Genomic DNA, 22,992 nt, shown 5'->3' on the forward strand with positions numbered 1-22,992 from the left:
CCAATTGCGTTCTAGAAAGTTCTGGGTGTTTTCAAAGACTTTCGAAGCAGCTAGTAGGAATGCTCTCCCTCTGCTGGAACCTGCTATCTTTCCAGATAGCAAAGCTGTAGTTCTTCGAATTTAAAAGACTTGTCTTATCCTGCCCCTTAGTCATGCAGCCTAAGTGGGACTCCAGAAATCCCATGCACGCTCTCCCTCCTCTTGCCTCATTCCCGCCCCTCCCCACGCACCGCCATCACCCCCACCCCCTCGCGCTTTTCCCGCTCCGCCGCCTGGCCTATGGCAAACGGCAAGAATTAATTAGGGGCGGGGATCACTGAGCGTCTGTCAGGAGGTCGCCATATTTCTGTACGGCCCAGGGGCAGCCCGGGCAGTGGTGGGTCGGGAGAGGTGCAGACAGGGCGGGGCGGCCGCTGGGCTCCGCCGGCCTCACCCCTCCCGCTGGGGACAGGTGGCTGCGGCGTGCCCCGCCTCCGCCAGCTGCGAGTGGGAAGGACGGACGGAGGGCCAGTCCGGGACAGCGGCCGCCAGCTGCGAGTGGGAGAGAGCGAGGATCGCTGTGGACGGCCGGCCGAGGGGGTCCGGCGGCGGCCAACGAGTATCCTGGCGGCCAAAAAAATGCTTCTGTACCGAGGGGCCCCTGCGGGCCCTGGCGCGCACGGTGGAGGACTGGCCCGGGCCGGCAGTGCCCCGCAGGCCTTCGGGATCCGGCTGAGCACGGTAGGTGGGGGGCCCCGAGGGGGCGGGCTGCGGGGCGCTGGGAGGGCCCGGCGGCCCGAGGCCTCACGCGGGACGGGACCTTCTCTCGCCCCCAGATGAGTCCCCGCTACCTGCAGAGCAACTCCAGCAGCCACACGCGCCCCTTCAGTGCCATCGCGGAGCTGCTAGGTGAGTGGCAGGGCGGCCCGGCGCTTGTTTTGGGTGCCAGCGTGGGGCTGCGGACGCGAGAGGAATGCCAGAGGAGAGGCGCGTGGGGCGGGCGGACTGGGGAGGGCTAGGGAGGGCTGGGGACCTCGGCCCCCGCCCTGGCCCCGCGGAGGACTGTTGGGGCTTTCTCGCCCCCAGACTAGGTCCCGGCAATACAGCGGAGCAAACAAGGTGTGTAGGAAGAGTTAAGGTTCTAGCGCTGTTGTTCTGTGGTTTGTGATGTTCTGGGCACTTTAGGATACTTAGTTAATAATCCAAAAGCTATGCATAAAAATATAGGGCCCCTGAGGCGGCTGGGCTCGACAGCGACTGGCAGCCCACAGAGGACGTCCAGCTGTTGGGGGAGGACCGTGTAGTGTCGTTGGAAAGATTTGGATAAGAGTTCTTTAAGTTTGGAGACAAGAAAGTCTAGGAATGATGGGACATCTCTTAAGAGATGACACGAGTGCATTTGGCTCCCTGAGACTGCGGAGGGCTGGGTCGGTAGTCCACCAGCGCCCTCACACCGCTGGAATGAATACCGAGGACTTAACCTCTTGCTGCTGCAGGAGTGCTTGCTTTGAAAGCATTTTCAGTGGATTCATTGAAGCTCACTACACCAGCCTTTGCAGTAATATGCTAAATACTGTGTGGAAAGCAAGGAAGACAGGCAATTCTGCACAAAATTCAGCAGCACACAGAGCATATTATAAACATTTCAAAAATTGAAAGAAGGGAGAGAGATTTATGGGGCTACTTAGCACAGAACAAAATCTGGAAAATGGTTTCAAAGCTGCGTCAATGAACCCCAGTGGGTAGTTAAGCCATCACTGTGGCCATGTGGCGAGACTTGTTTTTGTAAAGATGTCGGTGGGCGACAGGAAGAGAGTCAAGAGAGTTATTTGGAAGGTGATGGAGAATTTTGATGATTAGTTTGGCTATAACCCAAAATGCTTTTTATATTGTAGCTTGCCAGTTGTCTTGTAGAAAGTCCAGGGAGAAAGTGGCTTTGATAGCCTTTATTTCCAGACAACAGGGACTATATCTTTACAGTTGTGCACTATCTCTACATTGAACCTCTGCACAGTCGAATGAGATCTATGTGCATGCAAATTCTTTTCAAAAGACAAAAAGAGGAAATTTAACCATCTAGTGGGAGATGGAAGACAGAAATGTGCTGTGAGCAGCCTGTTCTTTCACAGTTGCACTGTGCTTGTACATGTGTTGTATGTGTGTGTGTTGAACTTAAGTGATTTACTGAATATTCATTTGGAATCTTGAAATGCATTATTGTCTTCTTCATTTTTTTTGTGGTGCTAGGAATTGAACCGAGAACCTCATGGATGCTAAACAAGTGCTCTGCCACTGAATTATACCCTGAGGTTTTTTATTTTTATTTTTTGAGATAGGGTCTCACTATGTAGCCCTGGCTGGCATGAAATTTGCTATGGCGATCAGGATGGCTTTCAGCTTGCACAAATCCCCCTGCCTCTGCCTCCCAAGTACTGGAATACAGGTGTGCGCTACCACACCAGACTCTCTATATGATTTTCTTAGGCGTTAATTTAAAGAACCTAGACCTAGTGATGAGTATCCTGAGTGTGAACTTATATATACACATACACACACCAAACAAACCACACATAAATGCACGTGTACAACAGCAGATCTTAAAACTAAGGCACAAATGTTAGTGATAATATTAACATGGAAAAGTGATATCAGAATGTTAACTGCTAATCCAAACCTTTCATTTTGGGATTTCCTTCGACAGTTTTGTTTATTTATGCATTATGTTTTCTAGACAATCATTCATTCAGTAAATATTCATTATGTAACTGCTGCGTACAGTGCCACTGTGGTAGATACAAGAAGTGTATATAATAAAAATTCACTCCTTTAATAGAGAAGATGAGACATGTAAGAAGGTTTATGCTTTCTGTAACAACAAAGTAGAAAATGATATGTCAAAAAAGACATGTGGAAGTGCGCTGTAGAAGTCCAGAGGAAAGAGGAATGACTTCCAGTTTATCAGGAACAGAGGGCTAGGAAAGGCTTTGTGGAGGAGGTGACATTTGAACAGAGATTTGAAGGATTTGGACATGTGGCCTATGGTAGGGGGAGGACATTCCAGTCAAAAGAAACAACTGGATGGACAAAAGCCTGAAGAATGCCTACCAGGTCCTTGAATTTAATTATCGCATTGAGTTCACAAGTAGTAAAAACTATAAATCTTTAAGGAGTTTTCAAATAACTTTCACAAATATCTTTTTAGTTTTGTTCTTTGAAGTGAGTAATTTTTTTTTCTTTCCACAGATGAGGAAACAGAGGTTCAAAGAATTAGTGTACTTTTCTAAGTTTACATGTCTAGTAAGTGGCCGGTTCATGACTCAAATACAGTTCTATTTAACTCCAAATTCCAAGTAGGAAATGAAGTTAGAAAGGTGAGCATAACCAGGATGTTACTGGGAGTGTTGACATTTGGCCTATTTTTCTGATGAGGAGACATCATAAGGAGAGCTATGCTTCAGGATAATCTTACAGCAGTATAAGATAGATTGGATAAGTGAGACATGGATTTGAAAGACTAGTTGTGAAGCTGTTGCAATAATAAACATGAGAGAGAATGAGCCCTGTAAACTGAGAAAATGAGTATGTGAATAGAAAAGACAAGATCTAACAGAACCAAGCGATGTATAGAGCAGGAAGAGAGAGGGATTAAAAATGACCTTTTCTGCCGTACTGGGAATCAAACGCATGATGTCACACATGCTAGGCAAGTATTCCACTGAGCTACAACTCAGTCCCCAAATGACTTTTGAAATTCAAACTTGTCATTTGAATGCTGGAACTGTGTGTGTGTGTGTGTGTGTGTGTATTTGAGAGAGACAGAGAGAGAAACAGAGACAGAGAAAAACAGAGAGAAATAGAGAGAGAAACAGAGAGAAAGGATAGCCTTGACCGTAGCTGAACCCTTGACTTTCAGGTGAGGATACTTCCAGCTATTTGCAGATTGTCTGTAAGGCAGCAGGCTGGTCCTTGCAACCTTGCTGGTATATTCAGGTACTGGAACGGAACCTGGGGCTAATGACAAATTGTTCAATAATGGCCTCCAAAAGAGAGAAAATGGAGTGTGTGAGATGGCTTTGAAGTAGTGGATTCTGTTGAGGTATGATGCTTCAATTACAGCACACTTAGAAAACAAGGAGCGGTGTAGACCAGCTCGTGTGGACCAGGTTAGGGTGTAAGGATTCTCATGCTCTTGCCAAAGTGGTGGGTGAAAGGAAGATAGAGATAGCGCTCCTCTCATGAAGCGAGGGCATAGACCAGCATAGGTGAGATAAGACTCCCTGAATATTATACAGATGAAGACACACCAGGATATGATGATGCAGCTCTTGCTGAACTAGTTGGCGAAAGGAGAAGAGCAAGGGTGATCTCACTGATTTATCTGTTCATAGTCGATATGGGTTTGGCTAGGGTAAAAAATTTCTTGGGATCTGATAGAATATGCTACTTGTCATCCAATTCTTGGATAAACAGCAAGAAGAAGAATTGAAATTACTTGCCTTGTTAATTCCTAATTATTGTAAGTTCATCTACTGAGGCCAATTGTGTTATAGCTGAGGCCACATAAAACAGAAAATAAGTACAAATCTCTGCTTGTCAATTCCTGCCTATCGATCTCCCTTTCCCCTTTGTTCCACTAACCCCAGCCTCTAGTGTGCACCATACTCCTGGATTTCATGACCTTGAGCTCATGTCTCACTGCTTCTGGTATCTACTGTGTAATTCATCAAGTGCCCAGATCAGTGGGCACCTAGTAAAGTTCAGCCAAAACCTTCAATAGAGATGAAAAGGGGAGTGATTTTCTTAGAGTCCCATAAACTGAGTCATTTGATGACCCATTGGATAAATGTGTAATTGGAATCAGTATGTGTTATGTGTTTGAATTGTGACTATCCATAAACTACTAGAAAAACGTCCTTCATATCCATCGTTCTCCATGTATAAATGATGTCAAGTTGTATTGGTCCCGATGGCTTTGGCTGTCTACCAGCAAGCAAGACTGACTGATAAGAGCCTGCATGCCAAGGAAAATTTCTTGAATGCTGACACCTGCACAAGGCTAGGTTCTTCTATTGTTTAAGGGGGAAAAACCCTGCTGCCTCTTAAAATGTGAAAAATTATATTTCCTCTAAAGTTGCATTGCTTGTCAACCAACTGTAACTCTTGCCCAGAGCTATCCCACTTATCATTGGCACATTTATATGGGTCTTAGGTCCCACCTGGACCTCAAAGATTGACATAACCCTCTTGAGGAACTATAGGTGATGCCTTTCTGCTGTTCAGATCTTGTTCAGATTATAGACAGTAACAATTTTTTTTTGTTTGTTTGTTTTGGTCTTTTTGAGACAGGGTCCCTCTGTAGCCCCAGCTGTCCTGGAACTAACTATGTAGACCAGGCTGGCCTTGAACTGACAGAGATCTGTCTGCCTTTGCCTCCCAAGTGCTGGGATTAAAGGCATCAGTAACAGTTTTATCAATGACTTTTGCAGCATTGTAACACTTGAAATTAATCTGTGTCGTTTTATTTGGCAGATGTTCCACACATCAGTGGTTGTAACTGTTGTTATTAATTATATTGTAAAAATGAGTGTCTTAATAAGCATAACACTTTTCTGGATTGTAAGAGATATTCCCAGTGAATGACGTGATTTGATCTGTGATAATGGTACGGATATATATATATATATATATAATCAGGACCCCACATTGTTCTCTCAGCCAGCCATGTGGTACTAGTAAAGCCATGAAGAACATCACAGCAAGAGAAGGGAGTGGAAGGGAAGGTCTCTGTGTTACTTAAAGAGCTAGTAGAAATAGAAATGATTTTGGTACTTATCTGTATTAAGACCATTTGTGTAATTATAACAAAATATGTAAGGCTGAGTATTTTATAAGAAGTTTTCATCTGGAAAGATGACTCAGAAGTTAAGAGCACTGGCTGCTCTTGCAGAAGGCCCAGGTTTGGGTCCTAGCACCCACATGGTGGCTAATAACCATGTGTAACTCCAGTTCCAGGAGATCTAATGCCCTCTTCTGACCTCCATGGGCATTGCACGATAGGTGCACTTACATACATATAGGCAATACACTCATATATAAAATAAATAAAAATAATAAATAAACTATAAAAACTAAATAAAGAAGTTTATTTGGATCACAATTCTGATGATTTGAAGGGCTTCAAAAAGTGCCATCATCCTTGCAAGAGCCCACTTGCTGCATCACAGGGCATCACATCATGTGAGAGAAATCAGAAGGACCCAAATACACAGGGTGGCCCTGGATTATAACAACCCATTCTAGTGGGAACTAATCCAAGCCTTTCAGAGTAGACACATTAGTCCCTTCCAAGAGGAGCATCCACAGTGATCTAATTGCCTTACTAGACCATGCCTCTTAATGGTTCCACCACCTCAACATCAACAGACTGGAGAAGCTTCCAGAACTTAAGTCTTTAGGGGATAAACCATATCCAAACAATAGTATTATCCAACAGATTGTACAGAATATGCTTCTAATCGGGCCAGTGAGCTATAATGAGACTATTAAGCCACATATGTCAGTGACTGGTAATTGTGTAAACTGGTACCTGTGGCAAAAGATGTGGCCTTTCAGATAGTGGTCCTCTATGCCATTGAGGACATGGCACTTTGAATATGGTTAAGTTTGAAGTCTTTGGAATCTTAAATAATTAGTCCATTGTGAAGATGTACTTTAGGAGGAACTATGAAACTTTCTGTGTATTTGTCTACTTTGATTCAGTGTTCTCCCTTTCATGAGAGGGTAGACAGTCTCACATTTAATACAGAGAAAAGCAGCAGAATTTCTCCTTCTTGCTAAGCAGGCTTGCTGCTGTCACTGGGATTTAGGCAGACAATCAAATGCTTTGCATTTAACCTCTGACTCTTTTGGTGACCCTTATACTATAAACAGGGACAGTGAGAATACTTGTGTTCTTTAACAGAGGAGGTGATATAAAATAGGAAACAATAAAATTATAGCAGATAAACGAATGTGCATAAGATGCATCTATTTTTACCAAAATGGTTAGTTCAGCTTTTTCACTGCACCCATTTTTTTCAGTATGTATTTATAAGCAATAAGCTAAAAGTCAAGAAGTAATAAAGCCAAATCAAAGCAAAATTCTTGGTATATAGTAATTTTTTATAGATCCTGACATTTAAAGGGAGAAAGTCAGAATGCAGATCATCTATTATGTGAAAAGTGGAAACCAGCTTTGTAGCACCATCTGCCATCATGTCACTTGTTCTCCATAACTCAGTTAGTGCAGTGCTATTAATGACCCTCCTGAGTGTCTGGGACATCCATATGAGAGGAATCAATGACAGTTTTCATGTCTTGACACTGAACTAGAGATTTTGATAGAGTGTTGGAAAGGGGGATCTAATATCCCAGATTTCTACCTCTTGCAGATAATGCTGTGGATCCAGATGTCTCTGCCAGGACGGTCTTCATAGATGTGGAGGAGGTCAAAAATAAATCTTGTTTGACTTTTACTGATGATGGATGTGGGATGACACCTCATAAACTCCACCGAATGCTCAGGTAAGGTTTATTTTATTTCTCTTATCTTGACTTTACAAACTTTATTTAAGATTCACTTTTCTATAAATTTTTAATTTCCTTTTATTTGCACTATGAATACTTTTTTATTTAAATGTATCTTAGTGTCAAGACATTGGGTATGAAACAGAGAATGCACCTGCCCTCACAGGACTTACAGTCTAGCTGGTAATTCAGACAGTTGAGCAATAATCACAATGAAATGCCATAAACATAATAACAGGAAAGCACAGGATACATGGGATGAGTCCAAAGAGGAACCTAGTCTGACCTCAGAGGTTGATAAAAAGCCTCCTGGTTAGAATGCTATTTAGATTGCCATCTAAGGATGAGTAAAATTTAACAAGGTATGGAAGGGCAGGGAACAAGGAATGGAAATGGCTTAAGTAAATCCTGAAGGCTTTCATTGATCTGAGACCATCCTCAGTTCATAAGTAACCCAAAGTCATTCTTAAGTCACATGAACTGGAGTTGGAATGACTCAAAAATGACTCATGGATTCGAACCGTGAAGATGCCTGAGTATGAAACGCTAGGAAAGACAAATAGAAGGCATTTATTTACACACGTAATCTTGGAAGATTTTCCAGCAGAACTGTAAAGTTTAAGAAATTATCTTTTTTAACCATTGAAGCTAAAGGTAAATTTATACTCTTGGGTCACTTAATTATTTTTAAAAGTTTGTTGTTAAAATTTTTTGTGTTTTATCTTGTTCCCAAATCACTTAGTGAAACACAAGTGTTTCTTCAACTCTTCCCTTCTTTTTCTCCCTTTTCAGCAGATATGGTTGGTTAGTTTCTGTGTGGCTTCCTGAAGTAGAGTGTGCAAAGCACAAGTAACAATGAAGCAGTGCTAATGAGGAGGGAAAGGGATCGGAGCCCTAACAATGGAAAACAAACTCATTTCCTTGTAGTTTTCTCTGAAAATGTTCTGAATGAAGAGCTGTTGATAGGGAAATCCCTTTGATCTATCAAAGAAACAAAAAATAAACTTTGTCAAAGTAAGTGGTTATGTTTTACTCAACAGTCCATATATCTTGACTTTAATTAGAAGAATATTTGAGTCCAAGGCGTGGTGGTGCATATCTGTAATCTCAGCACTTTGGAGACAAGGCAGGAGGATTCTGAGTTCCAGGCCAGTCTGGACTATGAGACCATGTCTCAAAAACAAAAAAACAGAACAAAAAAAATGAAGAAGGCTTCTGAAAGTGTGTCCAGTAAATGGTAAAGGTAAAGAGTTGGTACTGTTAACTCACAACATCAGTTTTATTTCCTAAAATTAATAGAGTATATTAAGAAGACAGTTTAGATAGAATGGAACCACAATATTTATATATCTAATTTTGTATTATGGTATTTCCCCTAAAGTATCTGGTTATCTCTGTTTGTGTATGAGTAGAGGCTAAAGATTGATGTCAGGTATCTTCCTCAATCACTCACTACCTTTTTTTTCAGACAAGGTCTCTCACTGAACCTGGAGCTCACTTGTTCAGCTAGACTGGCTAGCCAGCAATCCCCAGGAAGCCCTCCTGTCTCCACCTCCCCAGTGATGGGCTTATAGACATGCGTGGCCACACCCAGCTTTTTACATGGGTTCTGGGGATCTGAACTCAGGTCCTCATGCTTGCACAACATACAATTTACTCATTGAGTCATCATCCCAGCCCCTTCTATTTGTCTTACTGACTCCTCCAGGAATATCTTATCCCAGTAACAAGAGCATCCGAAAATAAGTCAGAGCAAATATAAACACTTTCCATTTTGTCTGTGGAACTATTTATATGAAAGTTGGTATAGTCATTAGAGAGGAGGAAAGAAGAGGATGATTTGGAAATAACATTTTTGTGTCAAATTTATTCTTTCGTTTAATAAATTCTTACTGAATAAGAATGGAATGAATGAATGAATGTCACGAACAAAGCATGTCAGCAGTAAACCAGACAGACATGATCTTTGCTCTCAGAAGTGTTTAGTTTAGTGAGAAAGAGAAGCCTGCTCGCTCATGCTACAAGTGAGTAGGCTATATTCTACTCGGTGGGAAGTGCTAGGAAAGAAAGATACTATTTCTTTTAGAACATTGCACAGACAGATTTAGTCTAGCTAAGAAATTTTTTAAAAAAAACTTTTACATTTATTCTCTCTCTCTCTCTCTCTCTCTCTCTCTCTCTCTGTGTGTGTGTAACCATTTCATGGATCTCTAGATAGGCTGACTAGATTCAGCAGATGGACAAGCACTGGGGAATGGCTGGGGGCACTGACAACACAGTGGACAGTAACAGGGATGACAGAATATATGGGCTCCAGTGTGCGTGCATGCGTGTGTGTGTGTGTGTGTGTGTGTGTAGACTATGAGACAACTTTCAGGAGTCAGTTCTCTCCTTCCACCACATGGGTTCTGGAGATTGAACACAAGTTGTCAGGCTTAGTGGAAGTGCCTTTATCTGCTGAGTCATCTTGCTGGCCAGGAAATGACATTTTAATTGAAATATGAATAATCAGTGTCATCCATTCAAAATTTTGTTCCTTCCCCAAGAAGTCAAAGCAGACAGAATCTTCTGTAGCCATAGCATTTTCCCTGTCACACTAAATATATTCCTCATTAATTTCCCCTGAACAATTATTCTTTATATTTAAAATTTTAGTTTAGAAGCCTATGTTAATAAGTCCCTATTGTAGTATATATACTGGATTTTACTTGTGATTGTGTCTTAATACAAACTTAAATCAGCTAAAAGACAATCATTTATTTAAAAGAGATCATTTAGTCTACTCCTAACATCTAACCAAAGACTCTACTTTCCACAATCTTTTTTTCATAGTAGTACTAAAGATTGAACCCAGTGCCTTGCATATGACCAGCAAGCACTGTGCCAACAGACCAATAGCTCCAGTCCACCACATTATTTTTAAATAATTGAACGTTAGAGGTAACTTTTTAAATTGCTATTATGTATATCAATTTTTCTACTTTCATTATTAACTTATCTCTTTTGTATTTGGAAAAACTAATAGAAGTCATTGTGCAAAGTGTGCAAAATTATTATGCCTATAACAGCTCTATTTGACCTTTAACATTTGTCGGAATCCAGTCTTCCTATTTTCAGGCTGCTAAAATAGGGTGTGTACCTGAAACAACATTTTTTTTCATAAACAAAGAACCCCATGAAAATTAAATTAAAAAGAATCTAGACTGAGTATGTAGTTCAGTGACAAAAGGTCAAGATTAGAAAGAAGCACAGAGTCACAGATTCAAGGTCTTTGCTGCATCTACTCAGAATCACGTATCATAGTACATCCACTCCAAAACAGCATTTATAGTACTTACATATTATATCACCACTACACCTAGGGAAAAAATGTAAATACCTGCCCTTATATTTCCCTGCATTTTGATAAAGCTTGCTTCATTGGTCAGCATCCCGATTAGAAAGAAGCACAGAGTCACAGATTCAAGGTCTTTGCTGCATCTACTCAGAATCACGTATCATAGTACATCCACTCCAAAACAGCATTTATAGTACTTACATATTATATCACCACTACACCTAGGGAAAAAATGTAAATACCTGCCCTTATATTTCCCTGCATTTTGATAAAGCTTGCTTCATTGGTCAGCATCCCAACTTAAATTGCTCTGCTTAGAGTCTAGATTCCTGAAATCTTAAGGTATTCAAGAAGAAGTTGCTGTGTTCTTGTATTCCATAACAATGCTGTTCTCCAAGTCTCTTTGCATATAAACAATGTTGTTTCTTATATGAGAGAATAGAGCAGTACTGATGTTGTCAACATAAACCACCTAAGTTAAGATAGCTCTTTTGAATATTTGTAGCTGTGTGATACTATGTGAAATTTACCTCTACAATTCTATCATTAAATGTGGTGAGTGCTTTTATATCAGGTGTTTGATTGGTACTGGCATCTATTATACAAATTTGTAGTTAAATAGAATGCCTAACGTGGGAACTTTGGTAGAATAAAAGAACACATGGAGAGAGCTTGGTGAAACATCACAAAAAACAAAACAATAAAAAAAAACCTAGAGTGTCCATCCCTCTTCTCCGTATTCTTGTCTTTTTTCTGCTCTATTACTTACTTTTCAAAGCCTTCTATCATCATCTGATCTCAAACTTAATACAATGAGAACTTATACCTATGATGGGAAAAATGGGTTGATAGATGCTAAAGGACACTAGAAAATAACAAATTGAAGGTTTCTCTGTTTTACCACTTTCTCTTGACCCCCCAACTGAAAATTTTTGTGTTACTAGAAAAAGTCTAAATCCAAATAACATACAAATACATTTCACGTGGCAGGTAAGAGTCCTGTTTATGAAGCACATGACATTATATGTGACATTAGATATGAAGTAAGCCAAAAAGGGAACAGCACATGACAATTCTTGGAATGAATTCTATAGTCAATTTAAAATTAAAGATAACTATTACTTTATAATTAATATATTTCAAATATATTGTATAACTTTATCCTCTAATGACCTTGTCTTTTCTAGCCAATTCTTTTACAGGAGGAATGAAAGTATCAGAATCTTATCAATTTATAAGTCTTATAACCTAGAATCACTCAGGCCCAAAGGTATCAATAACTTAGTGCTCTTTTGTTCTTTTTAGAGGATTATCCCACCAAATTATTTTTTGATATTATGTTAATTTACAGGGTGCACAGATCTCTAGAAGAATGCATAATGGTATTATTGTATAATACTGTATAATAAAAAATTGAAAGCTGTCCCCTTTATAATAATTTTCTGGAAATAGAAAGCAGGTACATGAGCCTTCTTCCCTGCAAAAAAGAGTAAAGTTATAAGGAAGCTGATCAGTTGTGATATTCAGAGCATGTCTGGTTTACTAATACAGGAGAATTATTTAATCTGTAATATATGAAATCCTGTGGACTATGAGCTGTGAAGGCAAAAATAGTATATGTTTTTAAGATTGTTTTATCCTTATTCTTTATTTTATGTGCATGAGTATTTTGCCTGCATATATGTAAGTGCACCACATGCATGCAATGCCCACAGAGGTCATAAAAGTGCATTGGATCCCCTGGAACTGGAGTTATGGAAGGTTGTTAGTTGCCATATGGGTGTTGGGAACTGAACCCAGGTCCTCTGTCAGAGCAGCCATTTCTCTTAACCGCCAAGTCATCTCTCCAGCTCCATATCTCTTTTATTAACATGTGTATCTCCAGTGCTTAGCAAAATGCATAACTCAGGCATTCAGTATATATCACACTAATGGTATTACACATATTGTAAAACTAGGCAATCTGGAGACATATAATCCTTAAAATTAGTGTTATTTGTGGCAAGGGGAGATATAAGTAGAAGATCATTTTATAGATTCCATGTGTTTAAATGTTTACATTCTCTTATTTTGGTGTGTATTTGAGTATCTGAATGGATAACATATGAAAGGGAAGGGTTCTGGGTCTCAGGTGAAGCTGGTGAAAAGGGACTGTAGAGTTTGCTGAGGTGACTCAGTGAGAAGCCTTTAATAGAACAAGAGAGACTTTATACCGCAGCTGTTTGCAGATATTCACAGGCAGAACTACCTATTTTTATCTCTTGGCCACATTCCAGTGAACTGTCTGAGCAGATGGACCAGAGGGTTAGAATTGGGAGTGTTATCCTTTGGGTGGGGAGTTGAATTTGTCAAGATACATGATCTCTTTCAGATTTCTACACGGTGATATAACCAGATTAGGAGGTGCTTAGTCCAGTATCTCAGTTAGTACCCTTATCTGGTACTTCTATGATCCTCTCCAGGTAAGTACCCTTTTCACATTACCCCAACTTCTAGCAGTCAGGTCCTATTTATCTAGACAAGGAAGGCAGCTGCACAAGGCCTTCTCTGGCTCCCACTGCTAGCAAGTAGGGGCTGTACATTTACAAAGTGTGACTCCAGCACCTAGGACTATATAAGTATACACAAGCTACACTGGAAAATTGGTCTCACTGCCAATAGTAATTTCCTATGTTTTGCCTGGAAGTACAAAAAAAGAGTTAAAAAAATTTTAAAAAGGATATTTTTTTACGAGTATTCTATGTGTAAGCCAAACAGTTTCCTTGCCAACTGTCTTTAGGATGCTTTTTGCCTTTCTCATTTCTTTTTCCTTGTGTGATTTCAGCTTTGGATTTACAGATAAAGTAATAAAGAAGAGCCAGTGTCCCATCGGGGTCTTTGGTAATGGTTTCAAATCAGGTTCCATGCGTCTAGGAAAGGATGCTCTTGTCTTCACTAAGAATGGGGGTACTCTCACTGTTGGACTCCTGTCACAGACCTATCTGGAATGCATCGAGGCACAAGCAGTTATTGTGCCAATTGTTCCCTTCAGCCAGCAAAGTAATATCCTTTCTGGAAGTGGAGATTATCAATTAAGTGCCAGTCTAATCTGACTGACTATTTTGACAGGAACTTCTTCTCCAGGTCAAATCCATCTGTCATTTGATATTTCATGTTTCAAATATTTTTTTCATATTTAAAGATATAGTCAAATGTCTTAAATGTAGCTGAAATGTCCATCTATTAAATATTTTTAAAGTTGGTGGAACATTGAAAGTAGCTTATACATGTTTTTTGCTGTATTGAAATTCTCACTGTTATAGTTTGTTTTATACAATTTAACTTTCACCAACCACTACCCTTTGGTAAAATTTTCAGGGTTTCAAATGAGGCTTGTGCCAAGGACTTATAGGTCACTGGTTCTCCAAGTGCCAGGGGTCGGCCCATGGGGGCACCAAGCCCCTTCTAACACTATGTCCTGGTGGAGAAAACACTGACTTATGATGGCCCCCCAAACCGTGTCTTCTGATGTGTCTTCTGCACCCCTCCTATTAGGACAATCAGTCCCCTTCCACCTGGAAGCTCCCTTTTCTTTTCTCCAATCCTTCCTGGTACCCAGCCACCTGCCCATGGGTGCCCCCTCTTCTCCTGCCCATTCCCTCCTGGCCATCCCAGCTGGTTTTGTAAGATACTGAGTTGGTACACAGTGATTTTTTTCCTCGTAATTTAAACAGGCCCAGCATTGTTGGTTCTATTTAATGGACATGAGATAATGTTAGAGGTTTTAAAGTGATTAAATGTGCAGACTATGCAAACCAAAAAAGGGCTAACTACATTTGAGTTGCTACTCCTAGAAATGTACTACTTAGCAGTTTGCCTTGACAGGAGCACTATAGCAGAAAGACTTGGACTTGTTGCTTCTCAATAGTTTAAGAATTCTGGCCTTTGCTCTATTTGATAAAGCGCTTTGTTTACATTGCATCTTTGAAGCTGAATTTTGCAGATAGCTGATTTTGATATTTGAATCTACAGCTTTTCTCCATTTTCCACTTCCTTTTTTTCTGTAGCAGTAATGCTCTTGCTTTTGTGTGTATAATTTTGTCTAAACATGACCCAAAAGGCAGTCTTTTTATGTTTTTACTAGCATATATTAATTATACATAATTACATAATGGGCTTCATTGTGACATTTCATACATGCATATGATGTATTTTTATCATATTTACCCCCTTACCCTCTCTTGTTCCCTCCCCCTCCCATTGATCCTCTTCCTCTTCCCAGCTAGTCCCCCTTCTATTTTCATGTCTTTTTGGTGCCCCAATTGGTTTCATTATGACTCTTACTTCTTAATAATGTCCTCATAAGATGTTACTTTTTCTTTGACTATATTTGGTTTTACGAAAAATGATTGTTACTGAAGATTCCTTGCCCAGCCTAGAAGCCATCTTGAACTATTCGATTTTCAACAGTGAAAATGACCTGCTGTCTCAGTTTGATGCCATCCCAGGCAAAAAAGGCACCCGTGTTCTCATTTGGAATGTCCGGAGGTATGGTATTACAAGGGTATTAGATCCTAATAAGCAAGGTGGTGTGATAAAGTGCATTTTAATATTATTTTCTGGAGGAGTAGATAAATTCTGAGACATATTTTTCTTTTTTAAAAAAACTATGTGTATGAGGGGTATGTGCACACAAGTATTGGTGCCCAAGGAAGCCAGAAGTATCAGATCCCCTAGGACCTGGAGTTACAAATGTTTGAAAGCCACCCGATGTGGCTGCTGGGAATTGAAAATGGGTCCTCTGGAACCAACGAGTGCTCTTAAATGCCGAGCCTTCTCTCAAGCCATGTTTTCATCTTTTTGTGTATTTTTCTGTAACTTTCTCTTGATTCTCTTGAAATGGTGGTTCTGGTTGGTGAAATGGTACGTGTATGTTAGATGAAAATATGAATGATCCGAGGTTATGGCCACAAATGGTCAAGACAATACAACATTATTCAAAATCTTTATAGATATCCATTTCATATTCATGGACATTGTTTTAAGATAGGGGATAGTCATTTTTCAGATTAGCTAATTAAAATAAATCATGAGAAATAGATTAGTGTGATAAACATAATATTTTAAAATAAATTCTGCATTAGTGCTTTTAATGCAGCTGTAGTGAAAGTCAAAAATCTTTGAAGCAGATCAATTTTAACTGTAATGAACTTGTATTGAGAATATATCTCTAAGCTAATACAACAATCAAGGGCTACTCACTCTATGATACATCCTGTAATTTTGACATAGCAAAGAGAATACATTGAAGAGTGCATTAAATTTTAAACACTGAAACTCTAAAAACTTTTAATATAAAATAGAGAGATTACTGGTGTGTTTTATAGAACAGTGTGTCAAATATGTTTATCTTTTTTCTCCTTAGGTCAAGTAGTATGTCTAATTTCTTAGCTAGGTTTTAAAACAAAAAGTAAGAAGGACTCATGAGCCCTACTGGGAAAACTATAACAATAGAATTTATATTTCAGTAGATCATTTTGCTGAAGTAGCTCCAATGATTTACATGTATTAAACAGACTTTTCCCTTTGTACATTGTTTCTCAGTTATAGGGGATAGTTGTTATGTATGTAAAGGATTGTATGGTCAAGTAATTTTGGGAAACACAGGTTTCAAACTTATATTGCTTTGCTGAATGTCTTCTCAGCCACTTTCATATGTTAATGTGCATTAAAATACTTAAATTTAAAAGAGCAATATTAATAGTAGCATTATTTCTGAATTTTTAAGGTTTTTGCAGACTTTTTTTCAATGGGGAAGGTGAGAAGCAGGAAGGACAGAGACCTTCCTCCAAGTACATTAGAGTGTGCTGGGGGATTAAGAATCACAACTGAAAAAATTCAGACTATTCTATCAAAGTGGTGTGGCCTTTATACAGGCTTCACACTACAGTGCACTGTAGTCAGCTTTGAGAATAGAGAGAAGTTTTCAGCATAGTTCCCATCCTGTGGAGCCTGGAGTATGAAGGAGATGATGGTAAGGCTTGAGATGACTCTAAAGGCTAAGAATTGTTTCTCAATTTTATTTGATCACACAACTTTTATTTCTCTTTTTCTTATTTAAGAACATATCCAGGGACTACTATTCCATAGAACAAATTTTGTAAACTATTGTTCTGACACACAGATTTCCTCTATATCCATTTTTCTCTTTTTAGCTTTTTTTTCCAGGAACAAATGTAGGTCTAATTTGTTTTCCTGATATTAGTTAGTGGGGTTTCCCACGATCTTGGAATGGACCAAAGCTAAGTCATTGAAAAAGACTTGTGATTAAAAATGGTCCTTATGCCAGTCCCACATAAGCTCAAGTCAGAATAAAAATCCCAGCATAGGCATGGGAAAGTGAATAAGAAACCCAACCCTACGTGAGGAAATATTGGCACCAGATGGCTGCTGGGAAGGAAAGAGTCCCTCTAGTTTAAGTGTGAGACTTTTAGTAAGTTGACCAGGCTCCAGGGGATGAACTCACACTGAAGGGCATTTGGGGACACAAACCTGACACTATAGATACACATACACACACACACACACACACACACACACACACACACACGTTAGAATACAGAAATTTGAAGGGTTAGAAAGGAAGTGCAGATATAGGATGGGATCTAAATATGATCAAAATATATGAAATTCACAAAAATTCAAGAAAAAAAACTGAAAGGTCCTTATGGCAGGGGTACCAGTGTTGTTATAAGTATGCAATAATTCAATGCATAGTATCCCAGAAGGCTAGTAAAGATATGCTGCTTCTGTAGCAATGTTTTCCTTTTAACCTTTTAAGGCCTTAGGGCTAGATCTGGGGGAAATCTTAGTCTCTTATTAGTTCTTAGACTATTCCTGAAGTTAGCAGAAGTAGATTTAGATTCCTCAGTAAGTTCATTTGGGGAAAGTGACCATTTGTGATGGGTCTAGCAACACTTAGAAAGTTGGTATCTGTTCTAATATCTTGCTTTGAGGATATCCATTCTACTTACCGGAACACTGACATTCCACATTACATTTTCTTTCCTTATGAACTTGGCATCACCACTGCTATGAAACATAGTAGGTTGGTTTAGAATAGCAATAACCCTTAAATATTATGTGGTCCTCAGATTGCAAAGTTTATAGCTCATCTGAAGTGGTAGTTGGGAAAAAATACATGCCTGGGTATTGCCTCATATTTTCTTTTCTTCTGGGTTCCTGGCGCATTCTCCCTGCCCCCTTTGGAGCCAGTCCTTGTTCATTTCATACTTGTCTCTTTTGCTCAGAAACAAAGATGGAAAATCTGAGCTGGACTTTGATACAGATCAATATGATATCCTTGTATCAGACTTCGATCCTGAAGAAAAGGAGATCGGTGGTGTAACTTCTGAATTGCCAGAAACAGAGTATTCTTTACGGGTGAGTAAGAAGAGTTCCTTAACAGTAGAAAGTAGAGTTTCCTATAACCTGAAAACATAGAAGAAAGTTGAAGTTTAGTTGTATAAAAATAATATTCCTTTTCACTCTCCACTCTCAAGCAATTAAGTTAAATATAGTTGGTATCATCTCAACATGGTAGTTGATATATTTTAACAAGTATAGAAACTGTGCCAAATATTTGCCAAGAATACACTCAGTTGGATACTAATGTTTGGAGCGATGTTAGTAATATGGTATAATAATTTTCCTTTCACTATTCTGTAGGCATTTTGTAGCATTCTGTATATGAAGCCACGGATGAAGATTTTTCTGCGTCAAAAAAAGGTGACTACTCAGATGATCGCTAAGAGCCTGGCCAATGTTGAATATGATATATATAAGCCTACCTTCACAGTATCCTTACAGCTACATGTAACTGACCTCTTCATTTCTGGGTTAAATTTCTAGATTGGTGTAGAAAGCTACAAACTTGTCTATTCTGATTCAAAATTGTGTACTATGATACATATCCTATCACAGTACTCTTGAAGGAAGTATTTTCTAAGTGTCTGTGCCCCAGTTTTATCAGAATTCACCTGTAAACTTTTAAACAAGAGTAATGAGATTTTGGAGACTATGGTTCAGTAGGTTTTGAAATCTATTATTTATTTCCTTATTTCTTGCTTTAGTTTGTTTTTGAGACATGATCTTACTTGGTAGCTCAGGTTGGCCTGGAAATCATTATGTATCAAAGGCTGTTTTCGAACTGGTGTCAGTCCTCCTGCCTCAGCCTCCTGAATGGTAAGTTTATAGGTATATGCTACACACATGGCTCTGAAATATTTTTATTAGAAATATTTTTTTTAAAATCAAGCATATGCCATGAGCAGCCAGGTTGGAGACTCTCAGCCATAAGAATTCAAATCACATTTGATTTATACTGGAATTTTTTCATATTGCATTGATGCAAATAAAATTTTAACTGGGACTTGTTAATCTTACAGTTTTTGTTGTACTTAGTCCAGATTTAGACTTTGATGGAAATTAGACAGTGGAAATTAAAGGTTGGTGTTTCTAGGAGGAGATGAATCATTTACACGTTGGGCATGGGTTTCCTGGTAACTTCTCACAGTGATGGCCACTCAGAGGAGCAGTTGCTCATTCTCTACACCTCATTGCACTATGAATGGATTTCAGACACTAGAGACAATCTAAAGATGAACGATGCTGATTAACCATCTTTCTGATGGCTCTTTCAGGAAAAATGTAGTCTTCAGAAGACTGAGAACTCTTAAGTATTTATGAAAACCTGCTTTTTTATGTTCTAGGAAATCTAGAATACAGCTTTTGGCCCTAAAGACATGTTTCCCTGCATTTGTTTTTGTCAAAGGAATTATCTTTCTTTGTCTTTCTTTGACTCCAAATCTTTTAAAATAAGCTATCTAGTTATTACTCACTAGTGGATTTATTTATTTATTTTTCTTCCTGAGGACCACATACATTCTCCACTAGAGAAACTTCTTTTTAAAGCCCTAAATAAGCCCAACTTAAAAGTCAGAGCTAGCACTATGAGAAAAGCAATTATGTTAACCCAATGTAGGTTAGGAACTTAGTGCTGTAGGTTTAACAGAGTCAGTCTAAAGAACTGCTTTCCAACTACCATTTTAGGATATGCTCCTTTTTATGTCTAGCTTCTTGCCTTTTAGGTTTCTGTCAAGCCAATTGATTTTTTAAAATGTGTATTTATTATTTACAAGTTTGTGCCTACGTGAGTTTGTATGTATCACATGTACACAAGTGATCGCGGAAGTCTGAAGGGGACATTGAATCCCCTGGACCTGGAATTACAGGCAGATGTAAGATGCCATGTGGGTGCTAGATTGGAGCACCTGCCCTCTGCAAGAACAGCAAGTGATTTTAATTGCAGAGCCATCTCTCTAGTCCTCGGGGCAATTTCTATCATATATTTTATGTGTATCTTAGCCTCTCTTCCCATTAAACCAGTTACCTTCCTATAGTAGAATTCTAGTTAAATAGATTCATTAAAGGCATGATTAAAATGAAACTCCAAATAATAGAATTCCTCCAAGTCAATAATGAGCAAGATCATTGACACTTGTTTATTTTATTTATTTATTTATTCATTTATTCATTTATTTATTCTTCAGTTATCAAAGGCCTCTTCACCCCCTCTGTACTCTTCATACACGCTCAATGCATCTCCTCCCCTGGTGTACCCTCACTCCATGACTGAGAATTTTAAAAGAGCAAAACAGAAAGAAAATATTTGACAATCATTATCTTCAAAATAAAATTTTTATGGTGTGAGAATTTTTATTTATTTGGGAGAGTTTTATCATGTGTGTGTGTGTGTGTGTGCATGTGTGTTGGAGTAAGGTCCCATTTGAAGTGTTTTGAGTTCCTGGAGCTCAGAGAACTTTACATGTTATTAATTAAATATTAATGTATTATGTTTAGCATTTGTATAATATTTCTGTATTGTACATGACCCATTCATCATATGATGTTGATGCAAATATCTTGTCATTTACAAGAGCTGTGTAAGTTTTGTATTGTTGTGACAGATATGTAAAGGAAACAGTTTAAGGGAAGAAAGATTTACTGTGGTTCATACTTTTAGAGATTCAGTCCATCATTCAAGGAAGAAATAGTGGAACAAAGCAGCTCACTTTGTGGCAGCCAGAAAGTAAAGAGAGAGAACACTTGCATTAGTGGGTTCTCTTTTTAACTTCTTTTATTATATCAAGGGCCTCAGCATATGGGATAATGCTGTCTATATTCAGGGTACCTTAGTTAATTCTCTCTGGAAATGCTCTCGGAAACATACTCAGGTGTGCTTTACAAATCTCAGCATTTCTCAGTCCAGCCAGTTTGACACTTTATTAACCATAGGGGGCAATGGGATATTTGGGCTGAATATATGTGCACTTTGTGGACTGAGCTATCTCCCCAGTGCAATAGGGATGTTAAAGTAGCAAAAGTAAATTTTAATTCAACTCATTTGGATTCAAAGATTTCTTTTATTTTTAATTTTTTAGTGTTTTTATTTATATTTATTTAAATATATTTTATAGAATTTTTGTGGGTTTCATATATCTTAATCATATTTAACCTCCCCTTCCCTATTTACACCTCCCCCATAGCCCACCTACAGGGTTTAATGCATTTTTGTCATAGATGTTAAGGCCTATAGAGTCAAGTTTGTATATCCAGATGTCCCTCAGTGTGAGTTCATCCACTGGAGCCTGTTCAGTCTATCTAGTGTCACTCACTTAAAAAATGATCATCTCCGAGCTGGAGAGATGGCTCAGCAGTTAAGAGCACTGACAGCTCTTGCAGAGAACCCAGGTTCGATTCCCAGCATCTACATGGCAGCCAACAACTGTAACTCCAGTTCCAGGGGATCCAATGCCCTTTTTTTGACCTCCATGGGCATTGCATGACAGGGGTGCACTTAAATGCATGCAGGCAATATGCTCATATACACAAAATAAAAATATATTTTTTTAGAAAAGAAAAAAGATCAACTCTCCTTCACGTAGCAGTGATCAGCTGTCAGTAGTTCCTCATCAAAGTTGTGGCCTACTGCCCATTACCCAAGTTCTTTGGTGGTTTTTGTCTGATCGAGTTTCCATGGGTCTTGTGTGCATGCTGACATCGTTGCTGTACGTTCATATAAGCAAGATCCCAGGAGCCTGTAAGTCTGTTTCTTTATGGTCATCCACCTCCTCCCCTGGCTCTTATAATCTTTCTGCCCCCTTCTTAGTTTTTCTTTTAATGAAAGTATCAATTTCTCTATTCTCACTTTTTAAAATTTTCTTAATTTGGTTTTTAAATCAGGTTGGACCTGTTTAAAACACATCATTACTGATGTTTACTTGTAATAATTATCATGATTTCATTTGTCCAAGCTTGTTAACTTCTTGATATGAAAAAATGTTATTATAGGACTGACTGTTCATTGTCCTTTACTTTTTAGTTGGTTCTTACTACTTTTGGTTTCATTGTGTTCTATATGGTTGACAGGACTTACTACACTGCATATAATTTGCACGATTTGTATTGTACCATTTATAATTCTTAGCAGAACCTGTGCATCCCAATAGCAAGTTAAACAGCTATCAAAGAATAAGGAGTATCTTGAGATTATTTATAAATTGTTTAATCACTGATATTATTCATGTAAATTTTCATATACTATTTTATAAGCCACACATATGTATTAGATAAAGCTTGTTACTGCATTCTCAATATTTCTGAATGTCTCTAAATGTTTTTTTTGTTTTATTGAGACAGGGTCTTCTTGTAGCTCCAGCTGACCTGGAACTGTTATGTAGACCAGGCTAACCTCAATTTCACAGAGATCTGCCTGCCTCTGCCTCCTGAGTGCTGGGATTAAAGGTATGTGCCATTATGCCCGGTGTTTGTGAATATTTTTTGAGGATATAATTTTAAGATCTGCATGATAGACCATGTGACTTTACTAACATTTCTCTGATCATCCCATTTTGTCAGGCATTGTATTTTTTCTACTATATCTGAAAATTTTGTGTAATTCATAAATTCTGTGAGCTTCCCTAACTGCTCTGTGGGATATATTCCTAAGGACTTACTTGGTCAATAATTAATAATAATATTATTATTTTATTTTTTATTTTTTGTGATGA

At 38.7% G+C, this 22,992-nt stretch overlaps 2 protein-coding genes across 3 annotated transcripts in view; one reads left to right on the forward strand and one right to left on the reverse strand.

Annotated features, from left to right (window-relative positions):
- Window positions 1-325: 325 nt before the first annotated feature.
- Morc4 (MORC family CW-type zinc finger 4) overlaps window positions 326-22,992 on the forward strand; it is a 62,455-nt gene continuing 39,788 nt past the window's right edge. For both annotated transcript variants that reach the window (XM_029556030.1, XM_029556031.1), the window contains exons 1-7: window positions 326-720; window positions 816-888; window positions 7,410-7,542; window positions 13,707-13,924; window positions 15,262-15,409; window positions 18,172-18,304; window positions 18,590-18,718. In XM_029556030.1, the coding sequence (XP_029411890.1) occupies window positions 619-720; window positions 816-888; window positions 7,410-7,542; window positions 13,707-13,924; window positions 15,262-15,409; window positions 18,172-18,304; window positions 18,590-18,718 (936 nt within the window). In that variant the 5' untranslated portion in view covers window positions 326-618. The remainder of the gene's footprint in view (window positions 721-815; window positions 889-7,409; window positions 7,543-13,706; window positions 13,925-15,261; window positions 15,410-18,171; window positions 18,305-18,589; window positions 18,719-22,992) is intronic.
- The window catches only part of Cldn2 (claudin 2), a 64,882-nt gene continuing 60,162 nt past the window's right edge, over window positions 18,273-22,992 (reverse strand). Inside the window, exon 4 of the mRNA XM_029556033.1 lies at window positions 18,273-18,352. Within this exon, the coding sequence (XP_029411893.1) occupies window positions 18,346-18,352 (7 nt within the window). The 3' untranslated portion in view covers window positions 18,273-18,345. The remainder of the gene's footprint in view (window positions 18,353-22,992) is intronic.

Source organism: Nannospalax galili, unplaced genomic scaffold (genome assembly GCF_000622305.1).
Source record: "Nannospalax galili isolate Female #2095 unplaced genomic scaffold, S.galili_v1.0 scaffold25, whole genome shotgun sequence".
Classification (NCBI taxonomy): Eukaryota; Metazoa; Chordata; class Mammalia; order Rodentia; family Spalacidae; genus Nannospalax; species Nannospalax galili.